Source organism: Neolamprologus multifasciatus, chromosome 16 (assembly GCF_963576455.1).
Source record: "Neolamprologus multifasciatus chromosome 16, fNeoMul1.2, whole genome shotgun sequence".
In the NCBI taxonomy this organism is placed as follows: Eukaryota; Metazoa; Chordata; class Actinopteri; order Cichliformes; family Cichlidae; genus Neolamprologus; species Neolamprologus multifasciatus.
Window position 1 is genome coordinate 17,692,883 of NC_140454.1, and position 14,884 is coordinate 17,707,766.

Below are 14,884 nucleotides of genomic sequence, written 5' to 3' on the forward strand. Positions count from 1 at the left end.
TCACATGTTCTAAATTCAGCAGCTGTACTAAAGAGATTTCATCCCCCCTGAAATGATCTGAATGCATTAGTCACTCTGCTTCAACAGGAAAAAAGATGAAACCAACAGGAAAAGAAAACAATTACCAAAGACCTAATCATGGCCACAAGTACCTATGTGATTTATATGGCCCTAAAAGCTGTTTAGGAGCATATCGTGACAGAATGTTAAGTGTGATTAGGGACAGTATGTTAAACATTTGGCCTGTTGTAATCGGTTGGAGAGCTGCGTGGATGGGCTTTGGTTGGGAGGGGTGGGGTGGTGGTGGTTATCTGTGCCTGTAACGCTACAGGAGGTGCCAAAAGCCACAGAGACCACAAACCAGTCTGAGTATTTGGCACCTCTGCAGCTGCTGCTCACATACTTCCACCCTCTCGTCTCACCAAGGGCCACAAGCAAGCACAAGATAATCTTATTTTATCTGCCTTTCAGACAGCCCAAATGGCTGAGATTAAACCTGCTACATGACCCTCACGACCAGGGTACTGACATGTATACCCCCAGTTTATTAGAGCACCTAAGGTTAAAGTGAGATGAGGAAACTGATAAGGGACTGGCCTGAAAATGCCTGGATGAGTTTCTAGCCGTAGCAAAAAAAAAAAAAAAAAGTCTGCACCTATCTAAATTTTAAAAAAGCTGTGTCATGAATACAAATCAGTGAAGACTCCACTGAGGCGCTTAGCAGCAGGGTAAATGTTTAAACAACCTGATGCCAGGACATTTACAGGTGGTTAAACATACCAGAGAACAGCGTTTGTCCATACTCTGGATTCACACAGCTGGTTCTTTTAGATGTGAATCAGTTTTAGGAGAAGGAAGACGAGCTATGATTGTTTTGAGATTCCATACAAGAATTTCAAAGTCGGTATAAAAACTTTTAATTAATGTAAATTATCTAAGCTAGGGTACATGCAGTGTCTGTGACAATATGCAACGCCTGGTGGTTGCAAAATTTGCATGACACGACTGTCATTTTATTCAATTATGTAAAATACAACACAAAGTGTTGTCATGAATTCGAGCCAGATCAACAAAGGAAACCAAGCTGATTAGTGTTTTTTATTCTGTGTCATGCTTTAGTTTTACGCATAATAGCTCATTTGTGTTTCCTACCAAGTGTCAATTTTGTAGTTTGTCCATACACATACCTGTATTTCCGTGCCTCTTTGTTTGTCTTCAGTATTTGTGCAGGTGTCTTTTGCAGTCAAACCAAAAACATTGTTAAGAAAAAAATCCCTACACAGAAACTTTTTTTAAAGTAGTTTACATACCTCTCAGCTTTTTATTGAAAACCTTAGCAAAATATTGGCTGAATTTTCTAACTCTGGGTGACGCTGTGGCTGTTTTCCAAAAGGTGGACTTTTGAGACATTTGTTCCCAGTGGCATATGCCAGGATTACTGCTCCCAGTGTCACCAAATGTCTTTCCTGCCTTCTTACCTGGAGGTGTGTGAAGTGGGCAAGATGGAATCTTCAAATGGCTTCCATGTGATGTTGAAGACTGTCTGGCAATCAGATTGATTTCTGACCATCATTGTGATTAATGTGATGCTCACTGCTATGGCAAGATTAACAATATTCTTACCATTAATTAAAATCACCTCAGTGAGAGAACAGATGGCAAAACCCATTAATCTGCTGTAATGTTCTTACTGTCACCACACACATCTTAATCAAGCCGTGATCTGCATTAATCACCTGACTTAAATAGCAAACAAGTATCACTCCTGTGTTAGCCTGGCTTTGTTTGTGGCCAGACCTCTGGTGACCTTGTAATGATGTATCGATCAGAAAAAAACACTCGGGACACGAGTGGCTGAGGTTTCTCATCGAGCCAGTTAGCTCATTTACACTGTAGGATGCACGAAGAAAATCGCAAATGAACAGATCATCACAACCTGTGGAGCTGCTCTTTTAATCGCTATGTCTGTACCGACTAAAATATTTTATCAACAGCTGCTCAGTTGTTACCTTGAATCCATTGCAGCACAGAGTGGTAAGTGTGTGAGTGAGACATTTGATAAGATTAAAGCATAATCCTCTTAGAGGCAAACAACTAATTTGCCTGATAATTCTGTATTACCTTCTGACTCCTCATAGCCATAAAATCCTGGATTTTAACACCCAGTCAGCATGGGGCCATTGTGCTGAAGGCTTTGTGTGTCTGGTAATGGCAGAAAAGTATCTTATGTTTGAGCCCCTGCTGGCTCAGTGTTCATATGTTCAGCATGATCTTGTTTTTAATAAAGGTTGAAAATAGAGATGCGGACTAACAAATAGCCAAAAATGACTAGATATAGAGGCTACATTTCATTTTTACGCTTAACTCCACATCATAACATATCTCACTTAGTGCTGAGTAGCACAAATGGTTACGCAATGCTGTTACACTTGCAAGATTAACCATTTAGGTTAGATTTGCATTGGCTTGCCTTGGCGTTTAGCCCAAAATACCATTTGATGTAATCATTTGTGGCAGTAAACAGACCTCAGCATATAGGAAAACCCACTTGTTGACTCGATGCCTTATGGATTGGAGGGCAAGTTCTGAACATCCATTTCTGTTGTAATGTGATCAGACTGAGGCACGTTCCAAGTTCAATATGAATATACTGCAGCTTTCAGTGCCATACATTATAAATTAGCCTACTCTGCTACAAAGTGTTGGAACATTTTGTTATTGTTTTTTGTTAATGCTGCCTGGTGCTCTTGCCAAGAACAGCAGGCATCATTATTTGAAAGAAAAAAAAAGTCAATTTTCACATTTAGCAAGCAAAATTGGGCTTGTATAATACTCTAACTATAGCAGCCCAGAGCTCCTTATCACCTCTCACTGACAAGTATCTCTGGTCTCCGTGGGTCTTTATTGTGTGCTTTTTTGCACCTTTCAGTGTGTGCCCTCTTGGGGGGGGGAGCTCAGACAGATTTAACCCAAACTTTTGTGAGGCGTCAAGAGCCCTTTGAAGGGTAATAGATGCCTTTTAATCAGCAGAGGCTAATCACCCATATGGTTGACAAAGGCCTGGTTGACTCATGCTCTTTTGTTATCACTGTGAGGGCTGTTGCTGTTGTGTGTGCGTGTGTGCGCGAGTCTCTGCAAGTCTCTGCAAGTCTCTCACCCTGTGTGTGTGGTATGATTGGGAATCAATGCAGTCCTTTTTGACTTCTTTATTTTTCAGACTTCCACAGTTCCTGTTATAGAACCATTGTTGAAAAGGGTAAATTAAGTACGACTGGGTGTTTATTACAATACAGATGGCCTTGATTATACTGGCAGGTTTTTCCTCTAACACAGAGTTACAGTGATATTCTATGTGTAATTAACATTGTGGGTGTCCAAAACACAGCACTAATCAAATGACACTTGTTTGGCTTTGTGGGTTTTCTCAACCACATTACGCTGAAATTCCTCCTCCACTATTTGAACAGATGAGACAGTATTTGCAGATGCTCAATCCCAAAATAAAATGAATATTAAGAAAAAAAACATACATGCTTTTCCTTATGCATCGTGTTTATTTGCAACATTTACACGGATAAATGTGGAAGGAGAAAAAAACTGCAAAAATAAATATGTATGGAGTTTTATTAAGTTTAAATGTCAAACTAGAAAGTGCATTTTCTGAAGAAACTGCAGTGTGAATGCTTGAATCTGAATGTATGCACTGAAATGAATAAATTGCTGAATTTTAAATTAAAAAGTTTGAATGAAATAAAAAACAAAACAAAAACAGAATTTAACCTGAAAACAAAAGTGCAGAACTTATAATAGCTGACGTTTACACAGAAAAAGTTGGAAAATAGCTGAAAATGTTTTAAATGTAAATTAGAAAAACCTAAGTAATGAGAAAAAAAATTTAGAGTCTGAAAACATCTGAATGAATATTAAAAGTTCATACTCTTTGAATCACTGAATGACTAAAATGTGATCCCTCCAATTGGATCCACACAGTTTAAAATTTTTAAATGTTTGAGCTTTGAAAGACACAGTGTTGGAAAGAGAACAACGATGGCGACGTTTTGAGGGTAAAATGATGGCTGTAGAGCAAACACTGTGGATACAGCAGCAGTTGAAAAAGAAGTGTTTATGATGAATCTTGGCAGAGTGGCAGGCAGAGCTCGTTAGGCAGGCAGGTGTGACAAGCACACAGACATGCGCCTCACTTTTGCTGCTTAAAATGAACAGAAAAGTCAGCCCCAAACAAATTCTTCCCAAATGAAAAGTACACGTTGTATCGACAAAATTCTTTCACCGTAAGCACCAGCAATGTCTAGTCTACATAATTCTCAGTTTTCATGCCTGTGGAGTTTATTATATGGACGTGGTGACAGTGGAAAGACAGCCTGTACTTCTAATTTTCAAACGAACTTTCTTAGCCATTTTAACATTAGAGTCTATGGAAGAGTTGGAGGGAGGAGGCTGTGCATTGGTGACATTTATGAAAGAACCATAACACCTATTACTATAATAAACACATTGGATGAAAGAGGACAGCGATGGCTACATTTTGAGGGTAAAATCATACCTGTAGAGCAAACGCTGTGGACACAGCAGCAGTTTTAAGAAAAGATTTTAAGATTAATTTTTTCGCTCCTCTCACTCTAGCAGTTGAGCTGTCTCACTCTAGCCCCAACATTCCGTCCCATACACTCCCATTATAAACTCTGAAACGGCTGAAAAAAAGGATGAAAATTAAACTGGAACTGAAGAAAAAGTATGACAGATATTGAAAAGATAAATACAAGTTGAATAGTTGAATGTCTTGGCTTCGTTTTAAAGTTTGAATGGTGGCTCTATGTCAATGTATGTGGAAGTAGTTAGACTTGAAAAATGAGTAAGTTGAATGAAAATTTGAAGACTCTCCCATTGAAATACATGGGAAATTTTTGTTGAAAAAAGTTGAATAAAATTAAAAATATAAATGTTAAAAATGAAAAAAATAGAAGCAGTCATGTCCAAAAGAAGAGGAATCTAATGGTGTTTGAATGGTTTTTTTAAGTTGAACGGTTTTGAAGGAGATAGAGTACAAAAAACGTACGGAACATATAATAATAAAATAGAATAAAGATGTAGAAGAACAATACTGTGAATGCTTTTACAAGCATTCACACTAAATATGAGCACTATGTAATTTTAATATGTGTGAAAATGAATATAAATGAATGTCATTAGATATGGGACCCTCCATTATTAGATCTTTCCTAGTTCCTATTTTGCATTTTCTCCTGCCTTTAAAGACAGGCTGGAAATAACTAAATACATTAACTCACTATTGTGTTCTGCTGCTTGTATATATATTACATTTTCACGCTATATTATATTTCTACTTAGTTCAGAGGGAAATGTAGAACTTTTTTCCTGCATCACATTTAATTGACAGCTATACTCATATGATAATCTTGGGCATATGTATGTACTAATGCATTATTAAAGAGCCAGTAGGTATAAACTTGTTCAAAATAGTACCACCTCCACAACATTAAGATGCTCCTCACTGTTAAAACATCCACAGTAATATTGCTGTAATAAAATGTTTATAAGAAAACACATGCAGGCAATCATTCTGCAACATTTTTATTTTTTACTTTATGCATTTGCTCCTCCTTGTGTAATGAGTATTTTTGTTGCATTGTGGCTTTTCTACTTCAAACATCTTACATTTCTTCCATCACTACCTTTCTTCCTCACATTTTAAAAGCATCACTCCCCGCAAAGCAAAAACTGCACTTAGACTGCCAATCATGCTCAAAATACTTTCTTATGTCATGGCCCCTGTTACCTTTTTTCTGCTTCTCAGTAATTACCACCAATGTATAATTTCACTGGCATACGTCCATTGCGCTTTAATGTCTTTACATCCTAGCTTCTGCATAATGTCCTTTAGAGAAGCAACAAACTCGTCCAGTCATTTATTCTAAGTTGTTAATTTTAAACCTCCTCTGGTGGCATGAAGTCCTATTATATGCAGTCCTCCAAGTAATTTAGTTAGTTAATTAATGGCCCTATGTAGATTTATTTAGAAAACAACCTTATCAGCCTGCACAAAGCCCCACAATCGGTTTAATCAACCATTTGCACCCCAAACAGTGAACAGAAGTGGCAAACGTGTTCCGTTTGGTGCAGGACTGGAAGGCCATTGGTCGACTGGGCAGCCTATTTGCATAAACCGGAGCTTATAGTCCCGCAGCAAAGTCGGAGTTGAACACCGTTGTGATTCGACCTGACATAGCACAAGTGGTGGATTGCTTGCATGATTTATGACCCTTTTTTTTGTGCAGCATTCAGCAGCCCTTCAATATGACCGTTTGCAAGATTGCAGCAGCTGGGCTGTGCGTGGCGCTTGTTTTATTTTTAAATACTGCTCAGTGTACAACTACAAGGTATTTCACCTATGAAGAAGACGCACCTGGGACAGAAATAGGTAATTTGTCTCAAGATTTAAAGATTGATCCAGCTGATGACCCTAACACTTCATTCCGCTTTATGCAAGAGAGTAACTTTTCTGTGATCCACATGAGAGAGAACGACGGACTTCTGAGTGTAGCAGAAATAATTGATCGAGAGCAGCTCTGCCCCAGGACTCCCCGTTGCTTCATCACCTTCGACATCGTGGCCTTATCCAGGGAAAAGTTTCAACTCATTCACGTGGAGATCGAGGTGAAAGACATCAACGACCACTCTCCCAATTTTCCTCTCAACGAGACAACTCTGGAGATAGTAGAAAATGTGCCACTGGACACTAGATTCCCTCTGCAAATCGCCCTCGACCAGGACGTGGGAGACAACTACATCCAAAGCTACAACACTTCCTCCTCCAGCCATTTCTCCGTTGAAGTACGCGATCGGGAGGATGGGGTGAAGTTTGCTGAACTGGTGCTGGTGAGGCAGCTCGACAGGGAGGTGGAGGACTCCTACACTATTGAAGTCACCGCATATGATGGGGGATTGCCTGCAAAGTCCGGGTCAATGACAGTGAATATCAAAGTCTTGGACTTTAACGACAACAGCCCGACTTTTGAGCACAGCTCTCTGAAAGTTGAGCTGAATGAAGACTCTCCGGTGGGCCACCGTGTTCTCAGAGTGCACGCGTTTGACCCCGATGACGGCATAAATGGCGAAGTGATGTATGCGTTCTCCGACGGGCTGTCGTTAGAAGCTGCGCGCCTTTTCCACCTCGACCCCCACTCCGGTGACGTGACCCTGAAGGCGCTTGTCGATTTTGAGAAGAGGAGGTCATATGAGCTGAGCATCAAAGCGTCTGATTTAGGCGCGAACTCTGTCCCCTCCACCTGCAGAGTTGTGATAGATATCGTGGACGTGAACGACAACGCACCAGAAATCAGCATCAAACCCATGACCTCCAGCAGTGATGGAGTCGCCTATATCACGGAAGCTGCAGCTGCAGAGAGCTTCGTGGCTCTGATCAGCACCTCGGATAGAGACTCTGGCTCCAATGGGTACGTGCGCGTTAGTCTGCTCGAGCACGAGCATTTCACCCTCCAGCAGGCATATGGAGACACGTTCATGATCGTTACCACCGCCACTTTAGACAGAGAGAAGATACCAGAGTATAACCTGACTGTGGTTGCAGAAGACCTGGGAAGCCCACCTTTCAAAACTATCAGACAGTACACTATCCGTGTAACAGATGAGAATGACAACTTCCCTCTGTTCAGTAAGCCACTTTATGAAGTTTCAGTCCTGGAAAATAACATCCCAGGCTCATATGTGACCACTGTTGTTGCTCGAGATCCTGATATGGGAAAAAATGCCAAAGTCTCATACAAACTCCTCAATTCAGAGGTACCAGGCGGCTCTTTAGTGTCCACTTATGTTTCTGTGGATTCACTCTCAGGGTCTTTGTATACTTTAAGGTCCTTTGATTATGAGACGCTTCAGGAGATTGAGCTGGTCATCCAAGCAGAAGACAAAGGTTCCCCTGCTCTGTCAAGCACATCAACAATCAGGGTCAGAGTTGTGGATCAAAATGACAACTATCCATATTTCACCTTCCCTGTCCTTGTGAATGACTCTGCTGAGATTCCTTTGCCCTTTAATGCACCTCCTGGCTATCTTGCTCTTCGTGCAACAGCTGAAGATGAGGATGATGGAGTGAATGGAGAACTCTCATACCAAATTGTGCAAGGTGATCTGAAGCTTTTTACAATGAACAAAGACAGTGGAGAGATTGGTTTAAAACAATGGCTGACAGCTGAAATTGGGGACGTGCTGGAAATGAAAATCACAGTGAGTGACAATGCCAGGTCCCCGCTCTCTAGCAGTGCCACTATTAGGTTTGTCGTCTCAGACACAGAGCCCTCCGAAGACCAAGTTGTCATTGTGCTGCGGTCAAGTGATGAAGAAAGCGCCGGCGTTGATGGCTCACTAATTATCATCATTATGCTCGGTGGGGGTTGTGCATTGTTGCTGATTGCAATAGTGGTTGTAGCTGTGACATGTAAACTCAGACGTGGGGGGAGAAGCCGTGGCGCCAAGAGAGAAGTGTGTCAGAGCCTGTTTGATGGCAGGCCCCTGCCCATGCTCAGTTCAACAGAACCAAACATTTACACAGGTCAAGGAGGCTTCTTCCACGAGAGGACCTCTTTGTCTCTCGATGATTCCTCCCTGTACGAGGAGAGGAGCAGGGACTCTGAGACGAAGGTGAGTAAACTACATTTAGTCTTGTTTTTCTGTTTTATTTTCCTCATATTTTTATAGGATGTTTCCTGGTACTGCTTTGATCTGTGTGCCAGAAATGGAAACTAAGCTCTCTCTTGTCACTTTGTTCTCTTAGATGTTCCTGCCCTCCAAGCATTTCCAACCAACATCTGTGTGGCAAGGTGACAAATACTGCTTGCAAGTGAGGTAAGACAACTAAATGAATGTCTTTTTTCAGATCTGATGCTTTACAAACAGTGAAATCAAACTAAAAAGAGTTTCTTAAAAAAAAAACCAGTACTTCACACACACACGCACACACAGTCACAGACACAAAACATACAAGTTGCTTGTGGCATCTATGCAAAATGAGGTTAGATCGGCAACAAAGTCCCGTGCTGTGTATGCAGAGAAAAAAAGTCATCAATAATCAAGCTAATGTGATGCAGTTGTGCCTCATACTGCATTTGTTGATTGCATTTGCAGTGGGATGAGCAACACTGATCAGCTGAGCGTGAAGGACAGTGGTAAAGGGGACAGTGACTTCAACGACAGTGACTCTGATATCAGTGGCGATGGAGTCAGAAAGAACTTCAGAACCTTCCAGCCGAGGCTAAAAAGTGAGTTTTCCTGTATGTGTTTAAGTTCAGATAAAGCAAACCTTCACCAGAAATATATAAATGATCAATTATTTTAAAATATATGTAAAATCTTAATCTATAAATGCTCACCATTATTATTTTATTAAAATTTGTATTGCTTCTATTTCAGGTGCAGCTAATGGCTTATCAGAGGATTGCCAAGGCACCTACTGTGCAATACAGCCACAGAGCTTCCGAGCCCCTAGAAACACTGCATACACAATAGGCTTTTCCCCAGCGCCTGTCTTCAACAATCCTCATGGCTGCCCCAAGTCTTGGAAGGACTCTTGTTATGGCACAAGTCAGCCCAAGTCCCGGAGCAGCATGCAGACCTTCTCCAGGACCAGAACCCTTCCTTCCTACTACCCTCAGCAACAACACGAGGCTCGTGGTGCAGTCAGGCAGAGCCCAAATATTGTGACTGTGGCTATAGGTTCGGAAGTTGCAACTGTCTTTTAAAAAAAAAGGTTATTCCAAGTGTACATAGAAAGTGTAAATATTTTCTGTTGTCCATGTAGTTCATTAAAACATATAGATATTTATAATAGAAGACATTTTTTCATGACTGCATTTTTTAAAATGTAATTTTACATCTTTGAAATTCAGTTTAATGCACTCTGCACTCTGCACACTGCTCATTCTTTTTCCAATAAAGGTGTGATTGAAATACCGAAAAGGCTCATTCATTACAAGATTTTTTTCTCCAAATGAGGTGACACAGCGAACATAATAAAATATTGCCAATGAATCTATTTTAATTGAACAAAATTTAGCTTTTCAAGATGAAGTGGTATCCCCTTGCCATCAGAAACCCCTGCCTGAATTGGTAAACACATGGAACTGTTCCCGCAGTTTGAATCGACATGATCAAAACTCCAGTCAGATATGATCAGATGTAAAACCTGATGCTGCTGCATTACCCGAGAGACTGGCTTTGAAGACTCCTAGGTTGCTCCGTTGAGTTTCTTGCATGCAAATGAGAGAGTAGAACTGGTACTCAAGTGGAAAATAAAGTACGAACCATTATTCCTACAAACTCATGCTGGGTGCTGTCACACCTGCTTTTGCGCTTTGAAATAATTCACATCACTGTACACAACACAGAACAACAGGTATTATGGTGCTTGACAAATTCCTGCCTGTCATTGCTGTGAGGGACAAATCCGTAGCCCGTGAATATAAATTCATGTACATTTATTCAGAAAATAGCACATAAATATACAAGTAATATACAGTTTTCTCATGCAACTTGTCCTCTGACACTGATAAACCATGTTCTTGCCAAGCTACTCTTACATTTGCCACACTGGTTGCTATTTTTCAGCTCACTTCAACCAGAAATATTTAGTGACAGTGCGAAGTGCCTCAGGTCCCAAATAGTTTATTGATGAAACACTGATGATTTTTAAAAGCCAGATATACAGAAACCTGGCCTACAATTAGCCAACCTTGACATGATTTTCAATCTCAAAGCTGTAATGCTTTTACTGTTTGTCTCCCCAGAAAGACCCATCCTTGCTGAGTACAAGTACAAATCCAGGACAGCTGCAGGAATCCAGAAAGCCTATACCTAAATTATGCAGGAAAAAGATCAATTAAATACATCTCTCAATCAAGGGACCATGTCCATGGGGAAGTGCTTGAGTTTTCATCAACAACTTCAAAAGTACGGGCCAGTTTTAATACTGCTTTTCATAAACATCTTTCAAAGTTTTCTTCTGAGCTGCGTTACTTAAAGGTTAGTTGGAAATGAGCATTTTAAACAGTATTCAATACCTGCTGATTTTCATCTGCTCACGTCCAAATTTGTCACAATATTCTGTCCTCATTATTTTAAAGGTTGATTTAAATAGGAATTTGATTTATGGAGGCAAATGAGACAAGAGTTGAAGCTGTGGCAAGTTACATAACAGCCATTTAAGGGACATTACTTAAGAGGAAATAAATAGTTGTGGAAAAAAAGCTGTAGAAAAAAAGAGCTCTCAGTGGAATCTGATGACAGCCTGAGCCATTACTTTTTTTTTCTGTTTTCTGTTCATCTGCAGGAAGCGGGGGCTAAGGGCAGTGCTCATTTGCATAAGCATAAATACCTGCTTTTTTAGTTTTTGATAGCTGTGATAAAAGCTGGAATGGAGTGGATTAGATGCCTTTTACATAACACCTAAAGCACTAACAGAGTTCTCACACATCACCTCAATGTGCCTCATGAATAAAGGACAATGTTCAAACCTTATTCCATATTTAATCTGTCATGGCCACCGTTTTTTATTGAATGCTTGTATTCTGCAAAGTCACTCCAGTTTGAATATTGCTAAGTTATTCAAGGCCATGCAAAACAAAAGGCAAACGATTAAAAAGAAGGTCATATTTGTGCCCCCAGTGATGTGTACTGGTCTGACAGATATCCAATTGTACACAGAAAGAAAATGCATTTATCAGTCAATACAGTATGGTTCCCTTCGTCATTGCTTTGCATGCTCCTTGTAGGTCAAATAAGTTGTGCACTGACCTGACAATTTATGCCACAAGGTACATTTATAAACACAGTTTGTTATAAATTGCGTGTCTGTCAGAAAAAGCCATTGTTAGCAGGCACCATGTTCATTTATTTTCAAATGGATTTCCCATTAATGTCCTGCAGCAGCTCTCGCAGTGCATTTGAAATCTCCTCATAGTAGTAGAAAGTGAGCGTTTTAGACCTGGTTTTCAGCTCATCAGTAGTCTACGGACAAATGAGTCAGATCTGCACATGTCATTTCTAGCCTCGGCACCTGTGGTTTATTTTTGACAAATAGCTAACTATGTGACTGTGATTATGCTGTTATGGCCTCTTAGCATTTCAACTTTGAGACACAATTCCCCAGTGTACCCAGCATGTACAGATGGACCTTTTTTGAATCACTGTCATTTTGTGCTTCAGGCCAATCCCAGAATGCAATGTTTTGTACGTCTCGCACCTCATCTTCATCTTTGTCTGAACTGCCAAGTGTGGGTATTGACTTTTGGATGCTTTGAATTGTGAAGCTGGTGTGAAAAAATAACACCATTTGTTTTCCACTTGACAGTTTTTTCTAGAAGCAAAACTTTTGTTTATGTTCATTTACTATTAAGATGTCATCTGCATCATTTACATGTAAGCCTATGTCAAACTATGGCTTTTTACTCCTGTGTAAAGTAAATGCCTGTAATTGTGACAGTGAATGAAAAACTGTTATTATGATTATTGAGATTATGGATTCAATTTAATCAGCAGAAACCTTGATTTTATGACTCACTATCCAGGCCACACTGAGATTATGAACAATCTTAAAGGACGGTGTGTCACTTTGGGAAGAAAAAAACTGATTTGTTTTCTTGCTGAGAGCTGAAGAAGATCAGATAAGAAGATCAATATCACTTATATCAGTCGGTGGGATCCAGAAGCTCATTAGCTTAGCTTAGCTTAACAAGGCAACACATAACAGAACAGATTTATTGCTTGACCAATGCATGCTGACATGTGGCCTTCATCTGGCAATTCTTAGCTTAGCACAAGGAGCTGAAATTGGGAGAAACAGTTAGCCTTTTCTCTTTGGTTGCAAGGCAACCAGACTGCTAAAGGTCACTGTAATTGTAATCTCTATAAACAGATATCTGCATGTGAATATGCAGGCTCTGTATGCAAGGGACAAGATTTTTCATACCAGACATTTTCTGGTTTCCATCTGTCGTTATTTTGTAGTCCGAGTAATACAGAACAGTCATTTTTTTTTTGAGTTTGCATACAGAATAACTGTCTGTGCAGAGAGAAAGAGAAATCCATGGTCTAAAATGAAATCTAGAAACCATCAGCCATCAATTTCTGACAGTTTAGCTTCTTAATAGCTTTTTTTATTCAGCATCCATCGTTGGACAGCATTGGTGACCTGAATATCAGGTTATCCCTTATTTTGCGTAGCTGCTGGTTACACCTCAAACCCCCAGGGGCAAGTCATTAGCCGATAGCTGATAGATTCTCTGATAACTGTATTTGTGGGATACCGGGACAATAAATACTTCTTCACATAGATGACTGCAGATTGTTTTATTCTTGTTTTCCAATTTCTCGTCTTGGAGCGAGGCTAAACTGATTGGCTACTGGCTTCAGGTTATTATTGAATGGACAGATACGAGTATGACATATCTAACTTTCTATGTAACCTGCAAAAAGAAAATGAAATGCAGTATATTTATCAAAAATGTGGAACAATTATCTTAACCTAGAATTCTCAGCTAGCCAACTCCCCCTTTCCTGCTCTGTTTGACCACAGTAAAGTAAAAAAAAAACAAAATTCTGGATTAGGTCTCTTGCCTGGATCATAACCAGTAATATTCCGTACCCAATGCCAGACACTCAGACTGTAACAAGTGATCACAGTGTGCTGCCTTCAGTTGCACTGCTGCCATTCCTGCACTCAGCCTTAATTAATACAAGGTGTTCTTTCAGTTCTAGACTCTATTGTTTAATATTTGTGTCTTTACCTTATGAAATACTGCTATAGAATATTTTTAGGACTCAGAATATTTTGTTATTTTTCAATTCCTATAAACACTATTGCCACGGTTGATGCTGGCCAACTGTGGGGATGTGAGGTAGGAGGACCCAGGCGCGGAGCTCTGAATGCAAACAGTGCGTTTATTTACAGTGAAAATGGAAAACATAACAATAGAGTGTGTTCCCGACTCCGGTGACATGTCCTCTTCCCAGTCTAGTATTCCTGTCTCCGCTTCTCAGTGTCTGAGCACCCCGTGCTTACTGCCCTCTCGTCCCCACGCTTCTCCTGGGGAAATAACAGAGAGGCTGCCGTCAGACACACCACCATGCAGCAGACTAAACTTAGTAACTGGTCAAGAAACTAACGTGAAGCCACGCAATGATCCAGTGTCGGAGATAGCTCTACCACACTCTTAAGCAGCTCCTCCAACGGGGCTTGATCAGCTGTGTGTTGGTCTTCAGGTGTGGCCAACCACCTGGCAGGGCCACACCTACCAGGCCTGAAGGCGCCTGTAAACACACACACACATACCTGCAAGCAGGGAGAACGAGGGACAGCATATAATATAATACAGGTCCATAACTGCCCTGGATCGCTTAGATCCAGGTCCCTGACAACTATTTTAAATGATAAGTCCAGATACCTCTCAAAAAAGGTATTTTGGATTGTTTTTGTTGTTCTTTTGTTTTAAATGAACAGCCTTTAACTATTAATTCAAACCTTTAATTATAAATTGTTAGTTATAAATCATAAATTGTTCTCAGCTTGTGTCTGTTTACAATGTAATGAAAAGAAAAGGCAATTGTAAGAATTTAAAAACAGCTAAAATAAGAACATAAAAATCCAATTCAGTGCATGTTTGTGTATCCTTTTTTTGATAAAGAACATATTGCCTAAGGCCACATACAGTCATGTGAAAAAGAAAGTTTTCTCAGGACTCTATGCAGTCCTGTGAAAAACGGAGTATACCCGTGATTCACTAGCTTGATGAATCACTGTAGCAGCAATAACTTGAAGTAATTGTTTTCTCTG

General features: G+C 40.2%; 1 protein-coding gene across 1 annotated transcript; it reads left to right on the forward strand.

The window, feature by feature from the left end:
- The first annotated feature begins 5,194 nt into the window (after window positions 1-5,194).
- pcdh8.1 (protocadherin 8, tandem duplication 1) lies at window positions 5,195-13,722 on the forward strand. Its single transcript, XM_085136501.1, has 4 exons — window positions 5,195-8,700; window positions 8,834-8,904; window positions 9,184-9,317; window positions 9,469-13,722. Exons 1-4 carry the CDS (start codon window positions 6,337-6,339, stop codon window positions 9,795-9,797), a joined length of 2,898 nt encoding a protein of 965 aa, XP_084992627.1. The 5' UTR covers window positions 5,195-6,336; the 3' UTR covers window positions 9,798-13,722.
- Window positions 13,723-14,884: the final 1,162 nt, after the last annotated feature.

Excerpts from the sequence above, each read along its gene's own strand:
- pcdh8.1 (XM_085136501.1), top strand. The coding sequence starts at position 6,337 with ATGACCGTTTGCAAGATTGCAGCAGCTGGGCTGTGCGTGGCGCTTGTT. Across the intron at positions 8,701-8,833 it reads GCAGGGACTCTGAGACGAAG|ATGTTCCTGCCCTCCAAGCA; the intron begins GTGAGTAAACTA and ends TTGTTCTCTTAG. Across the intron at positions 8,905-9,183 it reads AAATACTGCTTGCAAGTGAG|TGGGATGAGCAACACTGATC; the intron begins GTAAGACAACTA and ends TTGCATTTGCAG.